The 27,102-nt window shown below is 40.6% G+C and overlaps 1 protein-coding gene across 5 annotated transcripts in view; it reads left to right on the top strand.

Moving 5' to 3' along the window:
• Positions 1 to 27,102, top strand: part of klhl29 (kelch like family member 29) — a 409,579-nt gene that overhangs the window by 338,974 nt on the left and 43,503 nt on the right. For all 5 annotated transcript variants that reach the window (XM_080192214.1, XM_080192217.1, XM_080192213.1 and 2 more), the window contains 2 exons: positions 2,687 to 2,869; positions 13,901 to 14,081. In XM_080192214.1, the coding sequence (XP_080048340.1) occupies positions 2,687 to 2,869; positions 13,901 to 14,081 (364 nt within the window). The remainder of the gene's footprint in view (positions 1 to 2,686; positions 2,870 to 13,900; positions 14,082 to 27,102) is intronic.

Here is a 27,102-nt window from a genome sequence, read left to right as displayed (position 1 = left end):
TGTTAAATGAGCTGCCAAGAGTCACTGTCAAAGCTTCTATTTAACCATGGCCACTTAAAAAAGGCACCAGAGTCTACTTGTGAAACCTTATACCAGCTGCTGTCAGTACTTGATTGAGGAGAAGGGCAAAGGGACAACAAATTAAGCAGACTGTGGAGGTGGGGGTAGCAGAATGAGAATCTGTGGTGACAACATCACAGTAGTAAACCAATGGGTTGAATAAATTAAGTACAAAGTAGGACACTGTGATAAGAGAAACTGGAAATAATAGGGAAAATTAACAGTAATTAAATGTAGTGAGGAACAAGTATAATGAAAGGTGTTAATTCACCAGAGTACTCAATCCGTGTATATAAATTGCTGTCATTAACAGTTTTGTGCCCATCAGGCTAAAAATGATTTAAAGTCTACCATCCCTAAAATCTTTTTAAATAATACAAATATGTAATTTTCTAAACATTTTCAATGTAATTCAATGCATAAAGAACTATATTTGTTTTCATTTGATGACATTCAGATACAAATATGTGCTTTGGTAGGAAGAATGGTAGGAAGGACTATTACTTACGGGGCAAAAAACTGCAACAGGCGAAGGTGCAGAGGGACCTCGGGGTCCTTGTGCATGAGTCGCAAAAACCCAGCTTGCAGGTGCAGCAGGTGGTCAGGAAGGCGAATGGGATGCTGGCCTTCATAGCGAGGGGGATTGAATATAAAAGTAGGGAGGTCTTGCTGCAGCTGTATAGGGCATTGGTGAGGCCGCAGCTGGAGTACTGTGTGCAGTTTTGGGTGCCACACCTGCGCAAAGATATTTTGGCCTTGGAGGGAGTGCAGAGGAGGTTTACTAGGCTGATACCGGAGTTGAGGGGGTTGAGCTATGAGGAGAGGCTGAATAAACTAGGCTTGTACTCGTTAGAGTTTAGAAGAATGAGGGGAGATCTCATTGAGACGTATAAGATGATGAATGGGATGGATAGGATAGAGGTGGAGAGACTCTTCCCGCTCAAAAAAGACAGTAGGACTAGGGGGCACAGCCTCAAGATAAAAGGGGGGCGGTTTAGAACGGAGTTGAGGAGGAACTTCTTCACTCAAAGGGTGGTGAATCTCTGGAATTCTCTGCCCGTTGAAGTGGTGGAGGCTGCCTCGCTAAATATTTTTAAGACGCGGGTTGATGGGTTTTTGATAGGAGAGGGGATTAAGGGTTATGGGGAGAGGGCGGGAAAGTGGAACTGAGCAGCGACAGATCAGCCATGATCTTATTGAATGGCGGGGCAGGCTCGAAGGGCTGGATGGCCTACTCCTGCTCCTATTTCTTATGTTCTTATGTTATGTTCTGAGCTTATGCTGTATTCCTCTCTACATTATTGTAGACAAGTGTTAACCCGTTAAATTTAACTGGCATAAAACTTGTTTAATTATAATGCATGGAGGAACATGTTATGGGCATGCTGAGCACTCATATATGAAACTTTGCTGATCGGAAAATTATTACGATCCCAGTAAGAACCAATAACATTTTAAAAGATATTTACATTTCAGTGAAGACTGAATTGATCATACAACAAAATTTCACATCTTCAGACTTTAATTTTTATATACGAACGTAAAGCAAGATTATCAAAACACTAGTAGGCAACCTATGCTCTGAACTAGACAAGAAATCCCCCATTTAGTTTTTACACTATCAAAGAACTCCCACTACGAATATACTTACTTTATCTCTTATGTAGGAATTTCATTCTCCAGGGACCGGCCCAGTTATTCTAATTCCCAATGGCTTACTTCATTTTTCTTTTCCCAGTTGGGTAACTTCTAATACAAGAAGTGACCATCAATGTTTGGATTATGATGGAGATTTCTCCTGTTAGCCCAAGCCAGGCAAATCCTCCAACCTCCTTTAAATTCTCACAAACTGTCTTTTCAGCCTGAATTCAAGCTTCTGCCTCGGCTTTGCTTGGTGGCTAACAAAATCAGCATTTTCTTTGCTTTAGTACACGACTGGATGCCCTATGTTTCTGCTCTTTCTGTCTCTCAGAACCTCGAAGTGTATTTATGTCTGTGAATTTCACTGATGCAACTTGAAAACTACAAACTGATATCACAATGGTGTTCTATTTACTTTCCTCTCCTTCCCAAAGCAATAGCAGTGTGAATCGCATTGGCCTTGTCTCTAGGTAGAAATGCTAAATAGCCAAATTCTGGCCCTTCAATCCCATTCTATGTTGGAATTAAACAATGAGTTTTAAATATTACTCCTTATAAAGCTTTACATTCTTAATATATCTCTGTGAGACTTAGACCAACAGCCTATCCACAGTCAGCACTGCTCCTCATGCTATTATCTGCAGTTTGAACATCCAGCGTCTTTCCAGTGAGCTAACCTGGACCTCCTTTGTCCCCATAGCCTCCAAGCCGTGTGAGTTTCTTGTCAGGCAGGTGACGTAACCATTCCCACCTCCCCCCCAACAGTACTCCATTTTACCTTTACCTTAAATTAGAGAGACTGTCCCAAAACATAACAATCTTATTCATATTTGTAACAAAACATGTTCTCAGATTGTTTTTATCCATCTAAAGTAATGGGTTATTCATTATCAATATAATAGTAAACTTAAGACCTCTAAACTTTCAGGCAAGAACGCCTTGTTTGGAATCCATCCTATTTTATGTGATTTAAATTGTTTTTAAGGTGTGGCCGAAGTAATTGTCCTGGTTGGTGGTCGTCAGATGATTGGAATGAGCCAACGAGATCTCACAGCTGTCAGTTGCTTTAACCCACAGAACAACAAATGGTACCCATTAGCCAGTTTACCATTCTACGACAGGGAGTTCTTCAGTGTTGTGAGTGCTGGTGACAATATCTATTTATCAGGTAACTTTTGTAGTCTTTTTTTCACATTTTCTCTTTCTGTATGAGTATATTTGTCAGTATAGAATGAACATACAAGTGTGCAGATAAAATGATAGGTTTGGAACAAAAGACCATTCTGTTTGTACATCTTCAACTGTTCCTTCTAAGTAAGGAAAAGCAGGAAATTGAACCTCTGGAACTATTAACAACACAGGTTCATGAAAATCTAATATATAGTTAAATAATTTTAGAATTGCTTAAGAGAACCAAATGTATGACAAAATGTCAGTGCAGTACTAAGAATAGTGCATGATCGACAGTGGGAAGTTGACTTCTATGCTTCAGTCAATTTAAATATTTTCTTGATTAATTTTTAAATACAAGCCAGTGCATAAAGAGAAGGGTCTGGAATAGTTGGATAGCTCTCTAAAAGAACTAGCATAGGCATGATGGGCCAAATGTCCTCCTCCTGTGCTGTAAGATTCTAGGAAAAGCTTATCAGCAGAAACAACTCCATTCTGGATGTAGAAAGAACTTGCTTGAAGTTTCAGGTGTAAGTAGATGAACTGACACCTTCCCGCTTTTTTTATTCTTTAATGAGATGTGGGCATCATTGGCTGGGTCAACATTTATTGCCCACCCCTAATTGCCTGAACTGAATGGCTTGCTAGGCCATTTCAGAGTACTTAAGAGTCAACCACATTGCATGTAGGCCAGACGAGGTAAGGATGGCAAAATTCCTTCCCTAAAGGACAATAGTGGGTTGATCTTCTTTGTCCCTTGAGGCAAAGATGACTATGTTCCTCATCTGAGGTATTTCTGGTTATGTTCATGTGGATGTGTAGTGGAATGCTTAGGCCAATCTGCAATTCCGTTGCAAGTTGAACAGGACACCACTGATGATTTGGGCGAGTTGCTGGCTCAGGATTCCCCCTCCTTGCACCCTCTCTCTATCTCCAGGCCACACTTTTTTTTATTTTGTTGTATCAGATGGAGCCGCTCCAAGGACAGTAAGAAGTCTCACAACACCAGGGTAAAGTCCAACAGGTTTATTTGGTCATCATGGCTACCCTCCTAGGACTCACAGACGATATCACCGAAGCAAGGCCTTGGTGGAGTGAATTGAATTTAGCTGAAGACTGTGAAGCTGGGGATCTCCAGAGGAGGCCAAGATGGATCATCCACTTGGCACTTTTGGCTGAAGATGGTTGCAAATGCTTCAGCCATGTCTTTTGCACCGATGTGCTGGGCTCCTCCATCATTGATGATAGGGATATTTGAACTTCCTTCTCGAGTGAGCCGTTTACTTGCCCACCACAATTCAGTGGGTGAATGGATATGGCTGAACTGCAGAGATTGGTTGTGAAATTGCTTAGCTCTATCTTTCACTTGCTGTTTCTGCTGTTTGAAATGTAAGCATTATAGCTTCACCAGGATGACACCTCATTTTCAGTTATGCCTGATACAGCTCCTGGCATGCCCTCCTGCATGATTTATTGAACCAGGATTATTGTCCTGGCGTTGTTGTATTCGAATGGTGGGAGATATACTGAGCTATGAGATTACAGATTGTGATTGAGTACAGTTCTGTTTCTGCTGTTTCTCCACAATGTGTCATGGATGCCCAGTTGCTAGTTCTGCTTTAAATCTGTGGCAGACTTGGCATGGTGGTAGTGCCACATAACATGATGCAGGGTATTCTCAATGTGAAGACAGGACTTCACCTCCACAAGAACTGTGCGGTGGGCAATCCTACTAATACTGTCATTAACAAATGCATCTGTGGCAGGCAGATTGGTGAGTCTGTTTTTCCCTGTAGTTGGTATCCTCACCACTTGGCGCAGCTCCAGTCAGGCAGCTATGTCCTTTAGGACCTCGCCAGCTTGGTCTGTAGTGATATTACTGTTGGTGATGGATATTAAATTCTGTGCCCTTACCACTATTAGTGTTTAAATCTAAGGTTATTTATTCATTAGTGTCATGAGGAGGCTTACATTAACACTGCAATAAAGTTATTGTGAAAATCCCTCAGCAGCCACACTCCAGTGTTCGGGTACACTGAGGGAGAACTTAGCATGGCCAATGTACCTAACCTGCACATCTCCGGACTGTGGGAGGAAACTGGATCACCAGAAGGAAATCCATGCAGACACGGGGAGAACATGCAGACTCCTCACAGACAGTGACCCAAGCCGGAAATCAAACCTGGGCCCCTGGTGCTGTGAGGCAGCAAAACAACAATGCCACCATGAATGCGGTATTCAGCTTCCCATGTTTTACTTGATTCCATGAGACTTCATGTGAGCTGAAACTTACTGGGTGACACTGTGGCACAGTGGTTACTACTGCTGCCTCCAAATGCCAGGGACCCGGGCTCAATACTAGCCTTGGATCACTGTCTGTGTAATGTTTGCAATTTCTCTGTGTCTTTGTGGGTTTCTTCCAGGTATTCTGGTTTCCTCTCACAGTACAAAAATGTGCAGGTTAGGTGGCTTGGCCATGCTAATTGCCTCATAGTGGCCAACAGTTGTGCAGTTCGCCATGGTAAATGTGCAAGGATAGGGGAGAGGGCAGGGTGGATTTTCATAATAACTTAATTGTAGTGTTAATATAAGCCTACTTGTGACATGAATAAATAAACTTCAAATTTAAACTTTAAAATGTCAATACATTGTTCGCTTTAATTTTAAACAGTACTTGCATACACTGTTCTCTAACTCTCTTCAATTTCAGCTGGTTCCCACAGACACTGTTCCCTTTGACTCTCCTTAATTTCAACAATAATTGCTGGAATGATCACTCTGAGGATATGTCCCATGTACACAGATGAACAGGTCTGCCCATATTTACCTTGCAAGTTGCCAAAGGCTGTCCCTAATGCATCCTTCTTTTCCTACAGAGATCATAATTATGACAGTGATTAAGACAACCCTTTTTTTGAGGGGGGGGGGGTAACATTTTAATCTTGTCTTTTCTGCATAGACAAACAGTCACAGTGAGTGTTTTTCAACTGGCACACATTATTGAAATATAACAGAGCCTATTAGCCTTTTTGAAAACTGAATGTCTTTTGAAACTTACACATTCGTTAGCTGCTAAAACTGGTGTGGAAATAATGTCTTAATTCTGTTCGATGTTTTAAGCATTAATGCACAAATTCCGGGCTTATTGATGTCATCAGGGTAATGAATTGTATTCATTCCAATGACAATTTTGCTATTAACTTTTCCAACAGACAAGGGCACTGGTCTAGACTCAGCGGAACCATTGTCATGACTTGTCATGTTGATTTGTAAGTCCTATTAATGGCTTGACCACAGGGGTTCAATGAACAGGACAGGCAGTTAAATTTAAACAACCATATGCCATTATGTGTCTGATTATTCCTGCTATTTCTTGGTTAGCTTATGCGTGTAGTTAATCCATTATGTCTACATGCAATATGAATAATTCCCTTGCTGCTCAAGCTTGTTTTAAAAGTTCAGTTACAAGTCCTGGGAAATGAAAATTGGCAAATTTCCTATGATTAGTCAGTTTATAAACTTTAATCTTTTATATCAGTTTAGTTAAATGCGTTCTATGTGCAGGATTGGCTTCACGGATTGCACACCCTATTTTGAACCAGTGTAAACAGTCCTTAAAAAGCATCAGATCAGGCTGCCAGATCTGAATAAGACAATTACTGTCCCCAAAACATCAAAGGCTGACTTTCCTCTTTATAGGTATCTAGTAACTTCACATGGTCCCAAAAAAGTAGTACCCAATTTGATCTTATTTCTGTCCAAGCCCCTTGGAAGATGTATGAGTACACCACACTCAAGTGAGACTCAGATTCCAAATTGACCATCTAGATTTACTTAGATAAAGTAAACAGGAAGGGTGCAGGCAAACCAACACAAGGTTACATACAAAGACAGCAATAAAAGGTTTTGGCCAGAATGTTACCACCATTCAGTCTGGCGGAATTGTCCCATCCCACGGCAGTGAACAGAGATTTGACTGGGCACCAAATTCTCCTTCCGTGCAGTGGGAGTGTGGTGTGAATGGCCGGTAAGATCTTTTAAAACTGCGTATTACTATTTGCTGGATCTTGAACAAAATTAGCTGTTGCTTTTGTCTATATAACAGCAAGTACATTTCAAAAAGTAATTAATCACTTGTGAAGTGCCTTTGGTCATGCTGTGGTCATAAAAGGGGTTAAGTAAATATGTTAATTCACAATGATGTTACAAACCTAGAAATGGAATATTGGAGGAACTGCTATGTAATTTCCAAGTTAAGTTATTCACACTTCCCAAATGGAGGGCTGTATTTTACACATTCCCTGCACCCTCCATTGACTCAATGTCAGTCGGGAACATGCCCATGAAAGAGTTTGCTGCCTACAAGTTGCACTCAGTGGGGAGTTAATGGACTCAAGATGAGAGTTCTGCACCATTTGGGCAGGAAGGCCCGCCTTAGAAAGCTACTGGCCCCCTCCTAAGGGGCACAGCGGTACTTCAGTTGACTAGTAATCCAAAGACCCAGTGTATTCCCTAGGTATCTAAGTTCAAATCCCATCAGGACAGATGGTGGAATTTAAACTCAATACACATCTGGAATTAAGAATCCACTGACGACCATGAAACCATTATCAATTGTCATAATAACCCATCTGATTCGCTACTGCCGTTCTTACCCGGTCTGGCTTGCATGTGACTCCAGAACCACAGCAATGTGGTTGACTCTTAAATTCCTTCTGAAATGCCACTCATTTGTTTTCAACTATTATAAAGAAAACACAAAGGAATGAAACCAGTTGGACCACGTAGGCACCAGAAACGGCAACAGCAAACTCAGCCCTGCAAAGTGCTCCTTACTAACATCAGGGGTTTGTGCCAAAATTGCCAGAGCTGTCCCACAGTGTAGTCAAGGAACAGCCTGACAGAGTTGTACTCACAGAATCATACCTTATAAATAATATCCCAGACATCATCACCATTCCTAGGTATGTTGCCTCACAGAGGTGATGGCACATTGGTATACAGTAGGAAGGGAATTTCCCTGGAGTCCTTAGCATCAACCCTGGACCCCATGGAGTCTCATTGCACCAGATTATTCATGGGCAAGGAGACCTACTGCTGATTATCACGTTGCTCAGCTAATGAATCAGTACTCCTCCATGTTGAACACTACTTGGAAGAACCACTAAGGGTGGAAAGAGCACAGAATGTATTCTGGGATGGGGACTTCAAAGTCCATCATCAAAAGGATTCAATAATACTGCCACAAGCTGAGCTGTTCAGGTCCTTAAGTACATCACTGCTAGATTGTGGCAGGTGTTAAGGGAGCAAATAAGAGGTTGACTGTTGAAACCAACAACAGGCAGATCCTCATCAAGCTGCCTTGCACTCTGATAATGTCATGGAGAAATTCATCTATGGATCAGTGAGCACCGCATTGCCCTTGCAGAGACAAAATCCCTTCTTCACATTGGGGATACTCTCTATTGTGTTATGCAGCATTACTGCTATGGCCTGATGGGATCTACCCCAGAATACTGAGGGAGGCAAGGGTGGAAATTGCTGGGGCCTTGACAGAAATCTTTGCATCCTCATTGGCTACAGGTGAAATTCCAGAGGACTGGAGAATAGCCAATGTTGTTTCACTGTTTAAGAAGGGCAGCAGGAATAATCCAGGAAATTATAGGCTAGTGAACCTTAGTTCAGTGGCACAGAAATTTTTTGAAAAGATTCTTAGAGACAGGATTTATTCACACTTGGAAACAAACAGACTTATTAGTGATAGACAGCATGGTTTCGTGAAAGGGAGGTCGTGCCTCACTAACTTGATCGAGTTTATCGAGGAGGTGACGAAGATGATATCAGGGAAAGGCAGTGGATGTTGTATTCTTGGACTTCAGTAAAGCCCTTGTCATGGTAGACTGGTACAAAAGGTGAAATCACACAATCACAGGAGAGCTGGCAAGATGGATACAGAACTGGCTTGGCCACAGAAGACAGAGGATAGTAGTGGAGGGATGCTTTTCTGAATGGAAGGCTGTACCTAATGGTGTTCCGCAGAGATGAGTTCTGGGACCTTCGTTGTTCACAGTGTATATAAATGACTTGGAGGAGAATGCTGCTGGTCTGATTAGTAATTTCGCAGACAACACAAAAATTTGTGGAGTTGCAAATAGTGAAGAGGATTGTCAGAGGATAAGCAAGATATAGACTGGCTGGAGACTAGGACGGAAAAATGGCAGATGGAGTTTAATCCAGACAAATATGAGGTAATGCATTTTGGAAAGTCCAGTATATGTAGGAGTTCCCGAGGGCCCAACTGTCTTCAGCTGCTTCATCAGTAGCCTTCTTCCTATCATAAGACCAGAAGTGAGGATTTTCATAGATAACTGCACAATGTTCAGCAGTGTTCACAACGACTCTGACACTGAAGCAGTTCATTTCCAAATGCAGCAAGACCTGGGTCATATCCAGCTTGGGCTCACAAATGGCAAGTAACATTCATGCCACATCAGTCCAGGCAATGACCATCTCCAACAAAAGAGAATATAACCATTGCTATGGTCATTCAGTGGCATTACTATCATGGAATTCTTCACTTTCAGCATCCTGGGGGTTACCTTTGACCAAAGAACTGAAATGACTAGTCATATAAATATTACGGCTATAAGAGCAAGTCAAATGCTAGGAACCCTGCAGTGAATAACTTGCCTCCTAACACTTCAAAGCCTATCTGCCATCTACAAATCTCAAGGAGTCTGATAGAATACACTCCACTTTCCTGGATGAGTGCAGCTCCAACAACACTCAAGAAGCTTGACGTCGTCCAGGACAGAGCAGCCTGCCTGATTGCTACCTGTTCCACAAATATTCAATCCCCCCAACACTGGCAGCAATGTGTACCACATACCATCAAAGTTCCAAACTCATGACCACTAACATCTAGAATGAATCACCCACCATCCTAACGTGGAAATATACCACCATCCCCTCACTCTCCCTAGTTCAAAGTCATGGAACACCCTGTCTAACATCATTGTGGGTGCACCTACACCATAGGAACTGCAGCGGTTCAAAAAGGCAGCTCACCACCACTTTCTCGAGGGCAACTGGGGATTGGCAATAAATGCTGGCCTAACCAGCAACACCCACATCCTGCAAAATTAATTATTAAAAAATGTGATTGGCCAACAGCTCTGTGGTCCCAATGGTGCCAGGATCGAGTGGTGGTCACTACTGGGACAATAGCTAGTTCCCAAAGAAGAGGTAGTTATGAAGGGTGGACTGAAGGTTAACCTGATGTATCAGCTGGGCCTGCTTGGCAGGTCCCAGCGAGGGAGATAAAGGGGTTACAGGAGGGTTGTGCGGTGGATGGGGAAGGTGAAAGATGTAACTCTGGGAAGAGAGTACCACTTAGAGGCCTCAATAGACTCCTACATCAAGGACAGGCATGGCACTGGATGCTTCAACTTTTCCCCGTAAAGTAGGAGACAGGTTGTTGGGAAAGTTATGGGAAGGCCAAAATCTTGCATTTTGCAAGTACCATCCACCTATAAACAAAGGGGCAAGGGAGCACAAAATCTAGCCCAAAAACTTCCCAACTTAATTAACACAAAAATACTGTTTAGTAATTGAGGTCAAAAAACATGTGAAATCCTGGCATGATGGAGCTGACTTTGCCCTTCTCCAGCCTTAGCTTTATATTTTCAGTGCACATTATTGCTGCATTATCTTTAAATCCCAACATATCCTTCAGAAAAGGAAACCTGCAATCGTTACTTAGTCTGATATAAACTTGATTCACCAGATGGTTGACTTGTCCTCAGGGCAACTCGGGGTGTACAATAAATAGTGCTGTGTCAGGGTTTCCCACATACAAATAACAAATGAAAGCAAATTTTTTTATCTCTCTCGCACAGTGTGTACACATGTGCACACACACACACACTATCTCATGTATAGATATGGGCACTAAACCCAATTTTTTTTGTTATGTATAACGTTCTCACAATGTAGAAAGCCAAATGAAAATGAATTTGATATTCAAGCTTACACGGATGTTTAATATACATACCATGGAACTTAATTAACCAGAAATTCCTAATTTTGTGCATTCCACATCACTGCTGATGAATAAAATGTTAAATAGTAATTACAAAAGTATGTGGTTTTATCACATGGCAACTCATAAAGGAAATATTTACTCCTCTGCATCTTCAGGACAAATGTTAAAGGTTTGACAATAGAATTCGTATTTTGTTGTCCACAGCAAACAGTTCGGAGTCCTTTCAGAAAATGTAGGTCCCAAACTGAAACAAAGATGGTAATAATTAAAAATCAATTGTATGCAATACAAATAATTAACTGTTATGCACAGAATGCTTTAAATAGCCCTTATCACTTAAGGTCAGGGTCATTTAGCTCAATTTAATTGCCAGTGACTGTAGTGATACAGTACATATTTCATAGATTTCAGCTGTTAGTGTGCGCAAGTGTTGTTTCTTGATTCTTTTCATCATTGAGACTCCTGGAACTGTCAAAGCAAACAATATAGAACTGCAAAACCTGGGGAAATGCATAGATTTGGAGATTAACTCTGATATCAATCACTGTGATGTGCCACATTCCTTTACCTTAAAAGGAATTCTCAATAATAACAAAACTTAAAACCAATTTTCTTAATAGATAGCAGCCTGTAATTAAAACATTTCACTTCAAATACATTTTTTATGCAATGGGCATTCTGTTATTTCCTGTCTTGTCATTCCAAAGTGCCTGAATAGGGTGTGTATTTACCCCAAGATATATTGTTGCTTGGATAAATGCCACTTTGTTAGTGATTGGAAAGATGACAGATTGGCTGCTTAGTGGAAGCCTAAAAAAGCTGCTTATAGGACTAATTAAGGACCACTTCCCATCTCTACAGACATGTTGCCCACATTGCAGGGAGCTGTTGCTGCACGGGCAGACCACTCAGTGAAACCTGGTGACATCTCAGCAGGGTCTGGGAGCTGGCAGGTTCATCTCCTTTCTTTCAAAGTCCACAGAGAGCTCCCTCACCCCACCCTATGTGCCAATGGCCAGCCAAGCAGCATCTATAACCCCCAAGCCTACGCTCCCTCTCCCCTCACAATTTTAAGGACCTGACTGCCCCCAGCACTTCCCTCAATCCCATTGACCCCTCTGTCTCATCCATTGAGACATCCTTTCTTTGCAACTGGAATGGCCACTGTTAGCCACATGAAAGCAGGCTGCCATTCTTAATTGGAATGGTAACTCTAGTAGCAACCATTTAATTGGGCATCACCTGGAATATACTTTGTTGTATTCCACCATTGACTAAAGTAAAGTCACCACTCCTGTTTTTGGCTCCAATGCAGGATTGCATGCAGCTAACTGTTATTGAAAAATCCTACCAATTGTTGTGATGACTCAGGTCAATGCTGCACTATTGGGCATTATTTTGGTCTCCTTAATCATGCAGTGAGGAGTATTATGTCAGGTCCAGGGATCTGATGCACTGGGACACTGATAAACAATCACCAGGAGGGAACATAGGGTCCAGGCAGCTCTGGAAATGGACTGACAGAGAATCCTGAGAGAGGAGCCAAGGGATGTTAGTAATATTCAAGTATAATTGCTCTACTCAAAACTCGGTCAGTGCAGGAGACTCCTAAGAGGGCAGTGGAAAGGCTTTATGAACGTTCGTAAAGCATCCTTGAAGATGTCAAACGTCCTCGCAGACACCAGCTTGTTTGTGACCAGCCAAAATGTAGAAGGCTCATTTGAGAAGGTACCAGGCACATCAAGAATCTTCAAGTGTTGGGAATGTGCAGAGGCAAGGTCAGGGCATTGGAGGAAATGCCCAAACCTCCAAGCCACTATCTACCCTATCCCTTAAGCACCACATGCCCCATTCTTGACAGTCGGCTGATCACAGACTGGATTTATCAGCCATTTCAGAAACTATCAAACTGGAGTAGAAGCAAGTCAGCCTCAATCCCTAGGGACTGCCTTAGAAGAAGAAGAGTTACACCTGAAATAGTGACAGTGTTCCAACAGGAGCATTCATCTTAATCCAAGGAGAGCACAAAGGTGTCATGCAGTGAAGTGTTCAACAGGCATGTTGCTACCTTTTACTTAAAGGGAAGATGAAAGATTTCAGATCACCGGTCGCATCAATTTTTACTAAATTGTGCAATCCTGGTAAAATTGCATGCAAGCTCCTTTAACAGGTGAACTTCATGTGCAAGAGTTTGTTGGATTATAATTTGAATGAAGAAGTCTGTAAGTACTAACCCAGTTGTAATCCGACCTCAAAAAGGTTTGAGGATCACCGGCTTCGACGCAACTAAATAGTTTTTTCCAGAATGGTTGAAAGGAGAGATGTGTGAATCTGTGGATTCAGAATTTGTGGTGTTGGGATAATTGCCAGTGAGTAGCAATAGGTTTCTCTGAGTTGAAGTAGAGGCTTCCTCCTATGAGGTTTTGAGAGACTAATTGGTTTTGGAAAGATCATTATTAATTAATTTTGTTTATGTCTGTGTTGATTTCTTTGTGCAACAAGTAGAATATTCTTGAAATGTGCCTTTTGGTAAAAGACAATGCATATTGCATCCAAATGCAAGGAGATCAATGACAGATGACATAAGGAGTCCAGTATCTGTCATCTTCTTAAAACTTCCCTTTGGCAATTTCGCCAAAATTAGAAATTCACTGAATAAATCAGTTAACTGTCAGGGTCCCACCAGCTGTGCTTTTGAGCACATCGATGCCTGCGACCATTAGGGTGTTGATTTTTTTTAAAAACTTGAGTTCATTAAGTAAATTGCAAAGAAATAAGTGAGGAATTGCAGCTTTTGGAAGTTGATGCATAATCCTTTTTAAAGAACTGTAAGCTAACTTTTATCACATTTACTTTTAAATGGACCAGAACTGGAAATTATGGTAATAAAGTCTCAATAATTAGAATTTGCATTTTGTTTCCTTAGCAATCCAGTAGTGTGGATTGTTTTCATTCTGACTCTGCTATCTGCTCTCATTTTCCCAGGTGGCATGGAGTCTGGTGTCACACTTGCTGATGTCTGGTGTTATATGTCCCTTCTGGATAATTGGAACCTGGTGTCACGAATGACTGTCCCTAGGTGTCGACACAATAGCCTAGTGTATGATGGGAAAATTTACACTCTCGGTGGTATTGGTGTCTCTGGAAATCTTAATCATGTTGAAAGGTAATGATCAAAACTGGCCGGAAGTAACTGATAGGTGAAACTTATTGGAATATAATCCAAAAAAAGGTAATAGTAGATGAAATAATTTATTATTTTCAATGTATTGTATTCTTCAAATGTGTAATGACTTTAGAGCTCATTGCTTGATAAATTATTATACAAAGTCAAAATGAATCTGAAACCAGTTGAAAACAGTTTTGATGTTCAAACTATGACATTGTGTAATTTCTAAAAATACTGCTATGAGAAGAATTGCTCAGTCTAAGCAAAGTTCAAAGTGCTCAGTTTAAGCAAAGCTTATCTCTCAATGGATTAAAGTCACTGAACAACAGAGAGGTTTGGTATGTTAGATTGCTGCCACATCTGAAACTATATGGTGACAATTGTTAAAGATAATTTAATATTCTAGTGATCATTCACACTTAAGTACTCTTTAGTCTTATCGGGAGACATTGCAAAGCTATGCTGATAGATTCTGTTCTTAAGTACGGGTTAATCAATTTGACTAAAGGCCGAACGCTGGAATAGGTTCTTAATAGCAATAGACTGTCATGGCAGGTAAGACTTCTAAAGGGGAAAGCTGTGTGTTCTTTAATATCTTTGCATAGCTTACAACTCAAGGAACTCAATCTTGTGGAGAAGTGTGGCAAGTTCTTTGTTTTGTGTTATTACACAAGAATAAGTTGTATATATTGAGCCAAGTGAATCTGATCATAACTATTGCTGTGTATGTACTATTATTTGTATCACCATGTGTTTGCTTGGTCTTCCTTTAAATAAATAAAAGAAGTACTGAGGTGAAAGAAACAAACTAAAGGTGAAAAAACTCAGCAGGTCAAGCAGGATCTGTGGAGAGAGAGAAAGAGTTTATGTTTCAGGGCAGTGACCTTTTTCATCAAACCAGAATATCAGATTTGGGTCAAAAATGTTCTCAGTTTATACTATTATATCGGTAGATATAGGGCAGTATGAGTCAATTCCTGTCCAACATAAGACATTCAGGCCACACACAGGAGGGTCAGATAGCATAGAACCCAAAAAAGAATCTTCTGCAGATGCAGAAATGTAACAAGAGGATGCTTAAGAACTTAAGCTAGTTTGTTTCCAGTATTTTAATGTTGTTTACAATCAATCATGAAGTTAGGCAACATTTGCAGAGAGAACAAGGTTGACACTCCAGGTGTGGAACTCATCAGAATTGGAGAACATTAAAGATGAACAACCTTTAGAAAGGAACAGAATAAAGGGAAAGGGGAGGGAGCAAACACAACACCTGTAAAATGCTTGCATGAGAATCAGGAGATGGTTAAATGGTGTCTAATATTAACTTGGGGCAAAAGAAAACCTAGTGAGGGACTTCAGACGCATCCAAGATAGTTATCAGACAGAGGATGTAAGAGTTTCCCATCAAGTGAATGATGAGGTGGTAGAAATGGAAACATGACAAATTGGAACTAAGTTTTCAGCAGGTCCAGAAGCCTGGAAGAAGACAAAAAGCAGATTGACCCAAGTATCAATTCATTCAGCACACTAACCACCCCTAAAAATATTGGGACACCCACTTCCTGATAAAGAGAAATTTGAAGTTGTAGTTAAGGTCTGAATTTTTAAGGTCAATAATAAGCACTTGGTAGTCTTCTAGCCTTAAAAAAAAATGTTTTTTTCTGATATTGTATTGACCTTAGGCAGAACAGCAGAGAAAGTGAAACACAGAGGTCACAATGGGACTGACTTTGTTAATTAAGTTGGTAAATAACAGAAAACCTAGGGTCTGGCTTGATCACAGAGCAGAGAAGATCAGCAAAGTGTTTGATTGTTCCAATGTAAAGATAATCTTGTGTTGTACAGCAAGTACAGTGTGTTGAAAAGGACAAACAAGCATATTTGTGGGGAAAGAGCTCGGGTATGGGACTAACTTGGAGAGGACACAGGCACAATGGGCTGAATGGCCACCTCTGCGCTCTAAGATTCTGTGATGCTATGACTATCAACTTAGGAATCTAGCTGACGTCTAGAAGATCTACGCAGGTACACATGCTTAGAAGGTCAAGGAAAGATCCCATTTTTGCAACTTTATGGATGAAATTACTCTCCCAGATAGCAGCTACTTTGTGCAGCAAACTATTGCTCTGTATGTCTGTGTTCTATCTTAATATGTACATTAACCCAATAACTTGTTTAAGAAACACATTCAAATTCCACACAGCGCACAACAGTGATATCCTTATATCAAGGATTGTCATTAATTGCATCATCGTGCTTGCTTTCTTGATGGGTGTCCCTAATTGAAACCTAAAGTGACAACTAATGTAGCGATCATCAAAAATACCAAGTTTTCAATATTCCAAAAGGATCCTTACGTAACAGTTAATGGTTGAGGACTGTTCTGAGTCTGGTTCAGATGACCACGCTACATGATATTTTGAAAATAGAAAAGTGCCTGAGTGGAGTAATTGGATCTACTCTCATATAACTGACTAACTGATGTTAAAAGTACACTTGTTAAACCTGCTTTGCAATACGTATATCAGCACAAATGATGCTCATTGACTCTTATTCCTCAAAGAATAGGGATGGAGTTTCCACTTTGGGGACAGTCAGCAATCTGGATACAAATTTTGTTTGAACTTGCATGAAATTCGAGAGCAAAGTCACGCATCAAGTTTCTGACCAAATTTTGTCAACTGTCCTTCGATTTGAGGATGACTGTACTCAGGATCATGAGTTTCTGCCATGGGTCTTCATGTGCCTGAATAGCCTGCTTCTGGACTTACAGATCTTTGGGCACACAGGACAGGGTATCCCATGAGGTAATGGGACTGGAAGTGCAGGATTTATCTCCTATACTTTCCCTCTCTGCCTCGTCATTAAAATGTTATGAGTCAAAATGTTTGATGGACAAGTTGTCACCATCATCTTTCAAAATTGGTGACAACTTCTGACCAGACTTCCTGAATAGTCGCAAACGTAAAATCTTTCATGAAGCAGCCCAATCAGGCGACATAATAGAACACTTTTTTTAAATTAAAAATGTATTAATTAGTCTATTTAAGTTTGGTAACCTGCAGTTTTATTAGTACAACTGAAAATGGGTTTATCACAAAAAATATTTTTTAATAAATGTCTAGTCTACAGCATGTGAGTGATCTGATTGTAAAATATTGAAAGAATCTATGCACGGCCATTTATGGTTTCACTGGTGTCCACGAGGCAGAAGGCAATTGGGGCTGGACACCAAGGAGGAATGGGGAGAGGGTCAACCTACTGGGGGGGAGGCAGACAAGTGTAAAACAGGGCCAGGGGTGAGGGGTTTAGTCATGCAATTTCTGTGGGAAGTGGTCTCTTGCAGCTCTCACCTTCCACTTATCTCCGGGTGTCCCAGCCTCAAAGGGGTCTGGCGACTGGCTTGTAGGCTGTGCCTCCTATGTCCTCCCTGTTTAGCTGCTTTTCCATTCTGCACATAGTGAGTCCTCTACCTTTTTGTGAGTTTGAGGTTAGGCCACATGAGAGGAATCAAGTTTGGTAGGGGGGGGAGCGAGATGTTGAGGTGGAGGTTGACCTGGACCATGTCAAAGAGGCTAGCGTTCATGAGTGGTGGTGGGGATGGGGGAAGGTGTCACCTGGCCAGCTATGCGATGTCACGGGAGGGGTGCAGGCAGTGTGGGTGACAGCGTATGTGCTGATCTTGGTGATGTGCTGATCTTGACGCTGATAGATTAGCACACGCACTGTGGCCTGCTCAACGCTATGTTGCCAGCCTCTCCCGCAGGAATAGGCCCCACCCACTGATTTTTATTGGGATTCGTGTTAATGCACTGTGCAATGCACAGAGTGCGGGAGATTCATTTTGAAAATCCTGCTGAAAAAATCAGCGGGATTTACTCCAGTTCTGACGCAAATTCAACACCTAGAATTTTTTTGAGAGTATCACACATTTTTCGAGGATCAAAACGGTTTGCACTGTTAGATGATGTGGATGACATTTTGAATTGTTTAAAAAACTGTGAATCGTGCATTCTTTTTGCAGCTTTGACTATTTTTGGGGGGGAAGTGTTGACATTGAATTCACATAATCTGATGAAAGGCCATCGACCTGAAACCTAAAACTCTGTTTCTGTCTCTACAAGTGCTGGATAAGCTGTTGAGTATTCATAGAATAGGCTACATTCATAGAAACCTTACAGTGCAGAAGGAGGCCAATTGGCCCATCGAACCTGCATCGACAACAATCCCACCCAGGCCCTGCCCCCGTAACCCCTCATATTTACCCCCACTAATCCCTCTAGCGTATGCATCCCTGGGTATCAAGAGGCAATTTAGCATGGCCAATCCACCTAACCCACACATCTTTGGACTGTGGGAAGAAACTGGAGCAAACCCATGCAGACACAAGGAGAATGTGCAAATACTATACAGACAGTGACCCAGTTGGGAATCGAACCTAGGTCCCTGGAACATGTGAGGCAGCAATGCTAACCACTGTGTCACTCAGCATTTCCAGCACCTGCAGTATTTTGCTGTTGATTTCATATTAACATTTGTGTATTATGTCAATGTGAGAATGAACTGGCAATTCCAGGTGGATTCTTTTGTTGTTTCAGTGATGTTAGGATTCGGATGTGTCAGGTATCCAATTACACATCAGCAGTGAACGGTGTAACAGCTATGTAATGTACTTTTTATAAAGAAGAGGACATGGTACAGAATGACAGTTATAGCTAAACCATATTATTTTTCCATTGTGTCCTCCCTATACCACATTAGCCATCTTAAAACATGCATCACAGAGACTAAATTAGTTTAAGGTCATTATTGTGAGATTTAATTAAGGCATTGACCACAGGGAGTGTGCAGTGAATAAATCATTGATGAAATTATATTTTATTTTATGTTGCAAATTCAGCAATTCGCATTTCAGCATAAATTTGGCAGCTTTCCAAATCATTTCAGCAAGTACAGTGCTGAGCTACTAGATTGTGTGCAAGTAATGTTTCCAATATTATCATAAGAATAAACACAGGTTATAACCATCAATCTTCTTTAAAAATTGACAACGTGGCATGCTTCTTTTATTTATTTGATATTGAAGTACAATGTAGATGACATTACCAGTCTACTAATGGCATATCATTTTCTCATCTATTTAACCTATCCATCTAATATATTTCTTGCCTTATTAGTTTTTAAAAGTGTGTCTGTATGTCAATAGATTTATACAACCAATCCCAAACCACAAAAAGTGAGTTATATTTTTGCAAAGATCCAATTCATGTGTTTTAGAATCTAACGTTTAGTTTTGGGAGTATAACTTTATTTTGGTGATTAAAGTGTTAAATGTAAGATAAATGGGGGGGAAAAAAGCCCAGGTAAGGAACTGATAAAAAAACCACAAATGTAAAGCTATATCAAACAAGCTTAGGTTTAATTAACCAGCGTTTATCTTGTAAGATCAGAGTTGATCATGAAAGAAAACCTTAAACAATAGGTGACCATTTTTGGACTTCTTGATAGAGCAAGAATGACTATTACCATGAAAGAGTCTGGAAAAGAGGGTTGCAAAGGTCCATGAGGGATAGAAATTATTCAGTTGGGTTGCAGAATCAAAGTTTAGTTTTGAAGATCAAGTAATTTATTTTCATTTCTATTTAAACCATCCCAAGTTATGCCATGTTGTTGTAAAGGCTGTAATTCAGGGTGGAGCCTTGGTTAGAAGATGCATTTATTTAAGTCATGTGTTTTACAGATAGAAGAAAACAGTTAAGTTTGACAACAGATTGGCAGCTGTAGCGCTTTTTTGATGTAGCCTGCATCCCATTCAACTGAGGAAGCAAACAAAAGGGTGACATGGTGACACTGCTGCCTCACGGTGCCAGAGACCTGGGTTGAATCACAGCCTCTGCGAAGCCTGCACCTTTTCCCCATGTCTGCGTAGGTTTTCTCTGGCGCTCCGGTTTCCCCCACAGTCTGAAAGATATGCTGGTTAGGTGCATTTAGTTGAGAAAGAACTGTATAGAAGCTGTAGGAGCAGATTGCCAAAAAGCAGTCTATTTATGTCCAAAGCCAGGGCACGGAGCTGAAGAGCCCACATTCACAAAGTCTTTAAAGAAACTTGGAGGGTCAATTAGCCAAAATGCAATGGAAGGATTCCCATAAATTTTATACCTCGGAGCTAGCTGGAGTACTGAGGATACTTAAAGTAAATTCCAGGCTGTTGCATACTTTTGGGTTGGTCCCAGGAAAAGTGACTGAACCTTCATGATTCAGTAAGATAAGGGAACTCTTGCAGGAAGTAACAAGTAGGACTGGGTTCATTCCATAAGTCTTTATAAACTATAGTGTGTGATGTTTTCTTGGAGAATTATTTTTTGTGTACAGTAATAATTTTTAAAGGATGTGAAATCCTGTGGAGTAGTTCTGTCATCAAATTATTGAGTGTTCATATTTCTCTTCTCAAACATTAACAGTCCCTGACAAGATCATATAAAAATTGTCCAAAAAATAAATATTCAATGTAGCTTTCATGACAGTCAGAAGAGTGTTATATTCAATATGATATAATGCATCAGGTTCGACCAGTTCTGTTTCTATAAACACAGAATATCCTGCCTGAAATTCCACTGCAAGTCCCCTCAATCTCAGAGCATAACTGCAGGAGAGGAAAAGTTCAACACCTGTAAAAATAGAGTAAATGGGTAACAATGTCCAGCACTCCATGGTTTCTGTCAATCTTCCACCGAAGTAACAGTGAGAGACTGGGGGAACTCTCAATGTTGCTGGTTATAACCTTGGAATATGTTCAAAGCAGTACAGCACTACATGTAAATCTGACTCAGTGGCCCAGCCTCACCTTTTTCAAACCTCTGAGTGGATGGACTCCCTTGTCACCCAGCTGCATGAGGCTTAAAACCCAGTCTCTGCTCCAGCCCCAGCCCCTGGTACCCAAGACAACCATAAATAAAATGAACTCTAAAATAAATTGGAATAATTGTTATAAATACTACACTTCTTACAATACTTTTATGCTTGCGGTTTTTATTTTGGAAATAACTACATCCTGCATCTACTGAATTTTTAAACTTTTTTCAATCCTTGATGGCACCATAAAGTTAATGCCTTAATTCCTTAAGTAGATGTTTTCAGAATGTGTTTTAAATCCCATACTTCTCACCATTAGCCAGGCATGATTCCATCTCTGCCAGGCAGTCTCCAGGAACTCGTGCTTCTGGATTTTTTTGCATTTGAGCCCAGAGCATGAATGTTGGAAAGTAATTTGACTGCACAGAGCATCACAGCCAAGGGCAGTCCTATCCAGAGAAAGAGTTGATGTTTCATATTCTAATCCTCCTCTCTCTTGAAATGTATTTCAAGCAGCAGGTTTGGCACTCTGAAAACCATTGGACCAAGTGAGCCTGCTGTGCCTGCTTAAATTGTGACATTTTGCTCAATGATTAGTTCATACTTAGCAGAAAAAAAGTAAAATTGAAGCATAAGACTATTACTTAAATCATATCAGATAATATGTCAAGCTTTTGATAATTCTGTTTCCCATGACTTACAGATGCAAAGGAAATGTTTGCGTACGTGCACGCGTATGTATGTGCGGGAGGTATTTGTAGGGGGTGGTATCTATGCCTGCTATTGTCTGTCTTTGGATTTCAGCCGATACTGTATTCCCTTTTCACTCAGGTTTCAGAATCTGGGCTGTTTCTTCCCTAACTTACTGTCACTCCTACCTAGGACTATAGTTCCCAATTTTTGATTACCTTCTGCATTGCAGTAGATCATGGACATCGCAATATTGGCCAAGGTCTTCTAATTTAAGCCTATGTCTCTCATTTGCCTGTCATTCATGCACATAACAGCAGTTCCTAAATGTCCTGCCCTTTGACTGTCTCCCTTCAAACCCCAGTAACTACTTCCAAAACAGGACATGATCTTGTTGCATATCATGGACCTAAATATATAAATTCAATAAATCAGTCAACAAAGTTGTGTAAGAAACAGAGAACAGGGTTAAGAGAAACAAAATGGAGGTACAGGGAAAATAATGAGTGATGGTACATATGAAAACCATGAAAGGGATGAATAATTAAAAGACACCAAGATAGAGAGGGAAAAAGAAATGGTTATAGAGAGAAAAACATGATTTTCATTTTCATGTTTGCCATTAGCAGCATCACGTAAGATCATAGTTTAAATTCTTAATAGACCTTGATCTCTATCTGTGCATACTAGTTTCTAACTGGCAGTTCTTCTTCAGTCATTCTATGTTGATTGTAACTAGAACTTTATTGGCAATATAAGTTATGTCTACTTTTATTAGAAACATTAAATTTATGAATATTAAAGTATACCATTGATACAGCTATAGCAAGCACTGAATTGTAAGAACCCAAGTTGATATTGGTCATATTTCTCATGTGTGGAATACAGGCTCTTGGTTTTATATCAATTGTGTCTCATATTGTTGCTTACAACCAAACAGAACCATATTAATTTATTTTATAAAATTATGATGACTAAATATCATAGTCATTATAACATAGTTCTTTTGGTCAGTGATGATAAAATGATATCCTAGGAAATAGTTAATCCTCACACCACCCCCAAAAAAATTGTGCCTTTCTAGATTAATTAACCAATGTCATGTTGTATGGCACCTGAGGAGTGGAGACCAAGAACAGGCTTACCCCTGCAAGTCTTCATTTCATAGAATCATAGAACCGTACAGAGGCCATTCAGCCCATCGAGTCTGCACCAACCACAATCCCACACAGGCCCTACTCCCATATCCCTACATATTTTACCCACTAATTCCTCTAACTTAAGCATCCTAGTACACTAAGGGGCAATTTTAGAGTGGCCAATCAACCTAACCCGCACATCTTTGGACTGTGGGAGGAAACCGGAGCACCCAGAAGAAACCCACGCAGACACAAGATGACTGTGCAAACTCCACATAGACAGTGACCCTAGCCGGGAATCGAACCCAGGACCCTGGAGCTGTGAAGCAGCAGTGCTAACCACTGTGCTACTGTGCCGCCAAATTTCATTTCCTGAAATGTGAGTCTGAAACTCACCATTGTGTGGGAAGCAGTCACTCATTGTGATTTCCACTTGTAAAGTTTCAATAAAAGATGCTTTTTGCAGCTGGGCCAGAAGTTTTGGGGCGGGATCTCTTGATAGAATAGCCTTTGCCACTGTTGCTGCATCCACGTAGGCAGGGAGGGACCCTATATCGCTGCCTGCAGAGAGCCCTCTCCTTACCCCTGCTCTGCTAGACCAGATCCCCAACTCCTACAGGAATCTGCAACTCAACTGGAAAATCCCAGTGGTCCTCTGTTACAGGCATGAATAGGTTTGGCCATACCTGCAGATTTGGGCCAGGGATTATTTTTAGCACCTGCCTGCCTCTGTTTCTGACTCTGGTAGGGTCTAAAATCAATTTTCTTGTGTGGTCTTCACATACAAGGGGGTTTGTGAACAGGGATAATTAGACTGGGGACTACAGAGATAATCATGTCATAGAACAACTTGCACTCCTTTATTATGCTACATATACTCAAGTAATAATCTGTCTTGTGTAAAAGTCGACCCCTCCAAACATTGGCCAAAAACTCCTTAATTTTTCATGTAACTCAATTCATTATTCATTAAAACAGTACCTGTGAATGCCAACAAATCCAATACTCCTGCACTAAGACTTAGGTCAAGGCTGGGAACTGTTAGCATGATATTTTCCAATGGTGTAGCCCTTCCGTTCTCTTCCTTTGACCCCCCCAAGCTGCATCGAAACCACAGGTCCAGCTAGCCCATTCCTCTCCTGGGCTTGTGGGGTTGGGAGAGTCTCCCTGAAACAGTAGCACAGCCTGATGAAACTGCACCAGGGAATGGGCTAGAGTTAACATCTCTCTAGGATTTTGATGGGAGCACCACATTAATGAGTTGTTATGTTCACCTAACACCTGATGAGAGCAGTAAAAGCAGATCAGTCTGGAACCGCGCACCATGACATCTGAAAGGAGGGGAGCTCCATGTCTGATTCAGAGTTTGTGGGACTGGAGAAAAAAATCTTCATGATAATGGGTTCACTCTCTGGTGCACAAAGAACTGATTAAGCACTGGCACCGTATTTAGAAGCAAAAGTAAAGTCCACGGTTTAAGATTGTTCATAGAAGCATGCCAAAATGATGGGAGTGCTCAGCATGTCTTTCTGTACTTCTCAGTGATGACTTCCTATGTTATTTGATTGAAAGTAAGCCCCTGAAAAATATTACTTGGATAAAAATCCACCTCCAACCTTTTGTATAAAAAAATGCGTTTCAAAAATTTGACTTTTATATGAGTAGTAAAACACCTCAAGTTGCTTCATAGAGTGTAACAAACCAGATTAGACACCAAGCCACATTGGGAGATAATAGGACAGGTGATCAAAAGCCTAGTCAAAATGGTAAATTTTAGGCAGGGCCTTACAGGAGGAGAGATGGAGTTTGAAATTGTTTTACAGAGATTAGGACTGAGAATATTGCCCTTGATGGAGGGACAAAGAAAATTGGAGATGCTTGAAGCCAGAATTGGGGGAATACAGAAACTTCAGGTGAATGGAAGGCAGGAATGTAGGAGGTAGTACAGATAGGGAGGCAGGAGGAATTAATTACAGAGATGAGGATTGAAATTTTGGGCATTGTTGAATTGGAACCTAAGGTAAGCCAATGAACGTTGGGCTGAAGAGCACTGTTCCCTTTTTTGTTGTTATGGGCAGCCTGTACATTTCAATGTGCAGTAGTTTTACATTTTCTTGCACGGTCACACATGCACTTTCTTAAATGGAACAACTTGTGAACTGCCTGTGTGAAGCTTCTGAGTTGCTGTGCATTCATGCACACAAGTTCATTAGAGGGAACATTGGTGATGGATAAATAGGACTTGACATGAGTTATATAATAGGCAGCAAAGCTTTAGCTGATTTGAAGTGTGGAAAATGGGAGTCAGGCCAGGAGAGCATTGGAATTGTTCAAACTGCAGATGGGAAAAAAACATGGAAAAAGGTTTCAGCAGCAGATGGGCTGAATGAAGGTGATATCGACTGCCATGATGAGCTCATGGTCAAATGTAAAACCTATGTTGCTAACAGTCTAGTTCAATCTCAAACAGTGACCAGGGATTGAATGGAATCTGTGGCTATGGAACAGAGTTTGTGGCAGAGACTAAAGATAATCTTCCCAATACGTCCTTACTTTATTATAATTCTTTGACAAATGCTATGGTAATTTGGAAAGCAAAGAAGTGGAGTTGGGTGAAGCATAGGAATTTCTGTGCAGTACAAGCTGAGAAACAACTACACGTGGCAAGATGGCGAAGGTACAGAGTCAAAAGTTTACATAGAATGAGGCTATTCAGACCCCATATGCCTCTGCTGGTGCTGTAAAAGAACTATCCAATTAATCCCACTCTCATGGTCTTTTCCTATAGTCCTGCATTTCTTTCCTTTTCAAGTATTCTCTTTAGAAAGTTAATATTGAACCTGCTTTCTCCACCCTTTTAAGCAATGATCATAACTCGCTGAGTGAAAAACAAATCTCATCTTCCCATTAATTCTTTTGCCAATTATCTAAAAATGTTTCTTCTTTCAGTGGAAACAGTTTCTCTTTATCTAGTCAAAACCCCCAATTTTAAACACATCTATTAAATCTCCCCTTAACCTTCCCTGCTCTGTGGAGAACAAGTCCAGATTCTCTAGTCCCTCCACACAGAGTTTCCGGGATAAGTGCAAACATAGTAACCTACACTGGAAAAACTTTGGCAGAAAACATCCACAGAACTGATTTTTTTCAATATATGAAAGATTGTGATAAATAATGGCCATTCTATCTGAATAAAAGTAGTAAATGATTTTCTTCTTGTGCATTATGCTAAGTGTCCCTTTGATTCAATGTTTTAACAAGGTGGGCTCGAGAATTTGTCAAAGGATCCCCAGAGTGGGACCAATTAGACATTGATAAGTCAACAAAGTACCGACAATGCCATGTAATTAATCTTGCTGTGCTGTATTGCATTATCTCAGTTAGAAAAATTTACATTCAAACGATGATAATGATGGGGCAACTGCCAGATTAACATTAAGAATGTGCTGTAGTCAAGAACCTAAGAAGTAGAGGATGGAGTGGACCAATAATCCTTTGAGCCTGCTCAGCCTTTCAATAAGCATTTCAGTGCCTACCCTGTCAACCCCCTTCAAAGCATTTTAATCAGAAACAAAGGGGCTTGCACCTGTGACCTCACGCGATTTTAAGTCTACAATTTCCCACCTCTGAAGATTTACTGCCAAGTTTAAATAAAGTAGGCAAATTATAAATCAAACTTTTTTTGGATGTTTTCAGACAAATTGGGGAAAAATGCTTTTAATCAGTTAGGTTGGTTCCATTTTTCATTCTGTTCCTCTGCTTCTTGCCTTTTCTACTGGAAAGATAGGCAAATAGAGGAAACAAAATCAATTCACATTGCACTGCTGCAGATTTACCTCATTTCCCAAGGTCAGGCAGTGCATTGGCTACGCCGTACAAAACAGACTATTTGGGCTAAGCAGTCCACACTTTGTTCCACTCAAGTCTCCCCACATCTTTTCTCATCTAAATCTATTATCGTAAATACCTGTTCCCTTTTCCCTCATATGCTTGTCCAGTTTACACTTAAATGCAACTAAATTATTCACTTCAATCACTTGCTGTCATAGCAGTTCCATATTCTTGCCACTCTTTGGGTGAAGTTCCTTCTGAATTCCCTATTGGATTTATTAGTGCTATATTGATGGCCTCTAGTTATGGGCTTAATCACATAAGGAAACTTTCTCTGTACCTATCAAAATCTTACTTAATTTTAAAGACATCAATTATGTTACCTCTCAGCCTTCTTTTGTCAAAAGATTAGCAATCCACTATTTTATTCCTTGCCTGATATGTATATCCCCACATTGCTGGCATCAACCCTGCATTCTCTCCTTTGCCTTGATGTCCCTTTTCAT

This window comes from Carcharhinus amblyrhynchos, chromosome 7, assembly GCF_965287045.1.
Source record: "Carcharhinus amblyrhynchos chromosome 7, sCarAmb.v2.hapA, whole genome shotgun sequence".
Taxonomy (NCBI): Eukaryota; Metazoa; Chordata; class Chondrichthyes; order Carcharhiniformes; family Carcharhinidae; genus Carcharhinus; species Carcharhinus amblyrhynchos.
The sequence above is the reverse complement of the archived record's forward strand: the minus strand, read 5'-3'. Positions and strand labels throughout refer to the sequence as shown.